The sequence below is a fragment of the Xenopus tropicalis genome, chromosome 3 (genome assembly GCF_000004195.4).
Source record: "Xenopus tropicalis strain Nigerian chromosome 3, UCB_Xtro_10.0, whole genome shotgun sequence".
Lineage (NCBI taxonomy): Eukaryota > Metazoa > Chordata > Amphibia > Anura > Pipidae > Xenopus > Xenopus tropicalis.
Window position 1 is genome coordinate 12,088,783 of NC_030679.2, and position 6,107 is coordinate 12,094,889.

At 44.8% G+C, this 6,107-nt stretch overlaps 1 protein-coding gene across 2 annotated transcripts in view; it reads right to left on the reverse strand.

The window, feature by feature from the left end:
- The window catches only part of maml1 (mastermind like transcriptional coactivator 1), a 43,567-nt gene extending 37,705 nt beyond the window's left edge, over positions 1 to 5,862 (reverse strand). For both annotated transcript variants that reach the window (XM_004912749.4, XM_002941798.5), the window contains exon 1: positions 5,207 to 5,862. In XM_004912749.4, the coding sequence (XP_004912806.1) occupies positions 5,207 to 5,536 (330 nt within the window). In that variant the 5' untranslated portion in view covers positions 5,537 to 5,862. The remainder of the gene's footprint in view (positions 1 to 5,206) is intronic.
- Between the last annotated feature and the right edge of the window lie 245 nt (positions 5,863 to 6,107).

The following is a 6,107-nucleotide window of genomic DNA, read 5'->3' on the forward strand; positions in this document are numbered from 1 at the left end:
GATGGGAATGTGATAGGGACCTTAGATTGTAAGCTCACTGGGGCAGGGACTGATGGGAATGTGATAGGGACCTTAGATTGTAAGCTCACTGGGGCAGGGACTGATGGGAATGTGATAGGGACCTTAGATTGTAAGCTCACTGGGGCAGGGACTGATGGGAATGTGATAGGGACCTTAGATTGTAAGCTCACTGGGGCAGGGACTGATGTGAATGATGAATAACCTCTGTAAGGCACTGCGAAAATGTGTAAGCGCTATATACATAACAGGAAATAAAATAGTGATTAAATGTGTTCAGTTGTGCCGTAGACATAAGGTTCCCAGCCAATGTCAAATAATTAACAATATTAAAGCAACTACATTATAAAATCTGTTAAAGCACCAGGAATAAAACACACAAAAAAAGGAGGAAAATGCACCTATTCAAGACAGTTAAAAGAGTCACCCAGACATAAAAACTATATAATATAAGTCCTTTTTAAATTAAACATGAAACCCAAATTACTTTTCTTATTAACACAACCATAACCATTTTAAAAGGCATTTAAAAATCCCATCTGTCAATCAGATTGCCTGCCCCACCCCTATTCCGTAGGCACAGAGAGGTGCTTCCATTCAGCACTTCCTAGATATCGCTGCACTCCTCTCCATTCTAACCACTGTGTAGCCAATGCACTTCTGGTTCTGACTGCTGAAACAATGTAGCAGCATGGGTCAGAACCAAGGAACAGAAAAGTAATAAATACTGCTGTCAATTGCATTTACAAATACATTTAAAATAAGTGTGTATATTGGAAAGCTACTTAAATTACATTTTCTCTCAAGAAAAATGTTGGTACATTTCCCCTTTAGCAAACAACTGAACTTTTCCGGCACTGGAATTGAATTGTAAATGATATGGGCAGGGACTTATTTTGCTAGTGAACAGCTCCCTATACAACCAGCATTGATTAAATACCTGCAGGTACAACAAGTGCATATGTAGGAGAAACAAAAGGAGATACAGTTTCAGTTCAGGCATGCTGAGCCACATCTATTTGTCTCATGTACTATACCAACACAAGCTGTTTGCACTATTTACAAGAACCCGCTTCCAAGGTGCAACAAGTCAGTGCCCAAAATAATTAGAACTGAGTCAGTTCATCGTTTATGGGTGAGATGAGGGCAGTAAGTAAACAAGCATCGAAAATAAAGAGAAGAAGGTGATATAAATAAATTGCATATTTCAAATGGTGTTTCTGCTTACTTCCACTTGTATCATTTGTTATTTAACGGTCAAAAGTCACTGTTTTCTTATGTACATGACTACATAACTATGCTTTTATTGGGGTCTGAAAGTGAATGGATCTTTTGACATATACTATATGCCTGCAATATAAACTAATACTCATGTAGGGATCCTCAACATGATACTGTAAAGTTCTGTGCTACATCAGGGTGGGCCATATTTATCAACAGGTGATAAGCCAATTCTGCAAACAATACATTTCACAAGCAGATACAAAATGACAGAGCAGAAAGAAAGTGCAACCTGCAGCACTCTGGCTTGTTAACATACTTTCGCCCAACAGCCTTTGTTGGCAACTAATACTAAGGGGCAGATTTATCAAAATGTGAGCTTAGAACTTAATACATAAAAACTCACCAATGTTCTGTTCATTCCTATGAGCTTTTTAGAAGCATATTTATGAAATGGTGAGTTCTAACGTTCACCCACTGATAAATACAGTTCTAAAAATCCCATAGGAATGAATAGAACATGGGTGAGTTTTTATGTATTAAGGCCTAAGCTCACATTTTGATAAATCTGCCCCTAAATGTTGTAGTTCGAAAGCAGCTGATCACCTCCAAAACACAATCCAGTAATTAACAAGTACTAACACATGACCGTGACTGTGTATTACTCAGAATGTTCAAAGTAAAATTGTTTTTGGATTCCAATTGTTCAAAGACCTAAAATAAGCACAACCAATCAAATAACACCTCCATACTCAGCAGCCTTTCACTGTACTAAGTTAGACTATTAAAATCCCATTGACACAAATTTGTATACTTGTTACTTCAGTCAGTGTTGTTGCTATTATGAACTCAATTTAACCAACACACAGCATTCTGTATTTAAATGACAGGAATCTCAGCGTCTGAGTTTGTAAACACCTTTTAGGGTGAAGACACACTGAGCTACTAGTAGCAGCTACTTTTTCACGGCTACTGAATGCCAAAAAATCCCCTGCCATAGACAATACAGAGAATTGCCTCTGCTAAAATACACGTAGAGACTGTTATCAGTAAATCATCAGCATTGTCTGTTTTAAGGTGGCCATACACGCACCGATATTATCGTACGAAACCTCGTTTCGTACGATAATCGGTGCGTGTATGGCATGTCAGCGAGCCGACCGATATCGCAGGAAGCTGCTGAAATCGGTCGGCTCGCCGATCGGCCAAGTTAGAAAATTTTGATCGGGCGCCATAGAAGGCGCCTGACCAAAATTCTCCCTTCAGAGCTGAATCGGCAGAAGGAGGTAGAAATCCTATTGTTTCTACCTCCTTACCTGCCGATTCAGCCCTGAATGGTGTGTGGCGGATCTGACGATGTTTCGTGCGACCGACGGTCGTACGAAACATCGTGAGATCGCCACGTGTATGGCCAGCTTTAGTAGCTGTGACAAGTAGCACTGTATGCCTCCACCCTTATACTGCCACTAATTACAAAAGGTGAGTTCAGCCTTGAGACCCCCAGATGTTACTGTACTACAACTTGAATCAAATACACACAGCTCTGCTGGGAGGTGAAGGGCAAAAGCAGATGCAGGGCTGGAAGAGAAATGGCACAAAGTTAGGCAATGTGGCTACTGGCTAGGGACAGCAATCCTTTAGGGTGAAGACACACTGAGCTACTTAGTAGCAGGTACTTGTTACGGATACTAAATGCCAGAAAATCCCCTGCCATAGACAATACTGAGAATTGCATCTGCTAAAACACACGTAGAGACAATTATCAGTCAATAATCTGAATTGTCTATTTTAGTAGCTACAACAAGTAGCTGCTACTAGTAGCTCTGTGTGTTTTCACCCTTAGTCCAACATGGACATGTGCAGATGAGTGTTCCTGCTAGCTGGCTGAGTATAAACATACAGACAGGCTATCCTGTTCTAACTACTTGCTCCAAGAGAAAGTTGAACCTGTGAAAAATCCTGGGTCAGAGCATATGCCCAATACAAGCTCCGGGCTACAATCCGGAGAAATCCCTTCCGTGCCTCAACAAGGGTGAAGACACACAGAGCTACTAGTAGCAGCTACTTGTCATGGCTATTAAAATAGACAATGCTGACCATTTACTGATAATTGTCTCTACATGTGTTTAAGCAGAGGCAATTCTCTGTATTGTCTATGGCAGGGTATTTTCTGGTATTTAGTAGCCCTAACAAGTAGCTGCTACTAAGTAGCTCATATGCCCAATACAAGCTCAGGGCTACAATCCGGAGAAACCCCTGCCGTGCCTCAACAAGTATGTATAAGTAAGGGTGAAAACACACTGAGCTACTAGTAGCAGCTACTGAAACAGACAATGCTGATCATTTACTGATAACTGTCTCTACGTGTGTTTTAGCAGAGGCAATTCCCATTATTGTCCATGGCAGGGGATTTTCTGGTGTTTAGTAGCTGTAAAAAGTAGCTGCTACTAACTAGCTCATATGCCCAATACAAGCTCAGGGCTACAATCCCCAGAGCTACTAGTAGCAGCAGCTACTTTTTCCCTGCTACTAAATGCCAGAAAATCCCCTGCCATAGACAATACTGAGAATTGCCTCTGCTAAAACACAGCTAGAGACAATTATCAGTAAATGATCAGCATTTTAGTAGCCACAAGTAGCTGCTACTAGTAGCTCCGTGTGCCTTCACCCTAAGGGCTCTGGCACACAGGGAGATTAGTCGCCCGCGACAAATCTCCCGTGTCTCAGGCGACTAATCTCCCCGAGTTGCCATCACCTGCCATCCCACCGGCGAAAGTGTAAGTCGCCGGTGGAATGGCACACGTGGTGACGCGATTTCAGTGAGATATCGTGCAAGTTGCCTCGAGAGGAAACTTGCGCGATCTCGCTGAAATCGCGCCGCCGCGTATGCCATCCCACTGGCGATTTACATTTTCGCCAGTGGGATGGCAATCCGGGGAGATTAGTCGCCCGAGACACGGGAGATTTGTCGCGGGCGACTAATCTCCCCGTGTGCCAGAGCCCTAAGAGTTTAAAGGCCACAGAGTAAGAAATCCTTGCCATGCCTCAACAAGGGTGAAGACACACTGAGCTACAAGTAGCAGCTACCTTTTCCCTGATACTAAATGCCAGAAAATCCCCTGCCATAGACAAAACAGAGAATCGCCTCTGCTAAAACACATGTAGAGACATTTATCAGTAAATCATCAGCATTTTAGTAGCCACAAGTAGCTGCTACTAGTAGCTCCGTGTGGCTTCACCCTAAGAGAGTTTAAAGGCCACAGAGTAAGAAATCCCTGCCATGCCTCAAAAAGTAAGGGTGAAGACACACTGAGCTACTAGTAGCAGCAACTTTTTTCCTGTTACTAAATGCCAGAAAATCCCCTGCCATAGACAATACTGAGAATTGCCTCTGCTAAAACACACGTAGAGACAGTTATCAGTAAATGATCAGCATTTTAGTAGCCACAAGTCGCTGCTACTAGTAGCTCCGTGTGTCTTCACCCTAAGAGTTTAAAGGCCACAGAGTAAGAAATCCCTGCCATGCCTCAACAAGGGTGAAGACACACAGAGCTACTTAGTAGCAGCTACTTGTCACGGCTACTAAACACCAGAAAATCCCCTGCCATAGACAATACTGAGAATTGCCTCTGCTAAAACACACGTAGACACAATTATCAGTAAATGATCAGCACAAGTCGCTGCTACTAGTAGCTCCGTGTGTCTTCACCCTAAGGGTGAAGCCACACGGAGTTACTAGTAACAGCTACTTTTCTTGGCTACTAAAACAGACAATGCTGATCATTTACTGATAATTGTCTCTACATGTGTTTTAGCAGAGGCAATTCTCAGTATTTTTGGGAGTTTAGTAGCCTTGAAAAAAGTAGCTGCTACTAGTAGCTCCGTGTGGCTTCACCCTAAGAGTTTAGAGTAAGAAATCGCTGCCATGCCCCTGCAGGAAGATCGCAGAAGCCCTGCCGTCACTTACCGCGATGAGAGTGCTGTTCCTACACTGCTCGCCATTGCCGCCGCCGCCTCCGTCGGTATCCAGGCTGCCGGTAGTGCTGGGATTCCCCCTGCCCGGGCCGGACTCGGCGCTAGAGACAGCCTGCTGCCTGTGCTTCCCGGCCCTCTTGGCCTTGGCCTGCAGGCAGCGCTGGTGTAACTGGAAGGTATGCTGCCTCTCTAGCTCCAGCCTCTCCCCAGCTAAGGCTTCGTATCGCGACTCGCAGGTACCGTGGTGCCGCCGGCAAAGCTCTATCCGTCGGCGGAGGCGCTCCATCACGGCGCTGTGTCGGGGGACCACAAAATCCGCCATCTGTGGGGAGAGGTGAAGCCGGACTATTACGGGAATAGCACTCTCATACCCCCGGCCTGAGGAAAAGCCTCCTCTGACAATGGCAACACTTTCCCCCCCCCGCACGGTATCCACTTCTCTCCCGCCTCGCAGCTCCCCCTAACGCCCCCGCCGCCCGCTCGCCATTGTTATCCGAGCGTCCGCCATCTTGAAACTACTCTTCTCTCGGAGTAAAAGGGGTGCAAGCGTCACGGCTGATAGGCAGAGACCGCCGACCAATCAAACCTTGGCGTGGGCGGAGCCCAAACAGTGACGTCTGTGTTTTGTAAACGGATCTTCGGGAGCAGTGTTTTGCCTACGGTAGGCGGAGAGGGGAAAAAAAGGTTGAGGATGCGGAAAACCAATCCAAAGCGAGCGGTAGTGATTGGCTGACGTTGAAGGGTGGAGCTTTGCCAATTAGAGTTTAGCGGCTCCTCCCTGAGTTTGCTCTAGATTCCCAGCTCAGAAGCAAAACAAGTGGTTTGTGTATTTTTTTTTTTTTTCTTTTGGAACAAAGATCAGATTCTGTTGAGGCACTAAAAATAGCAGGAAG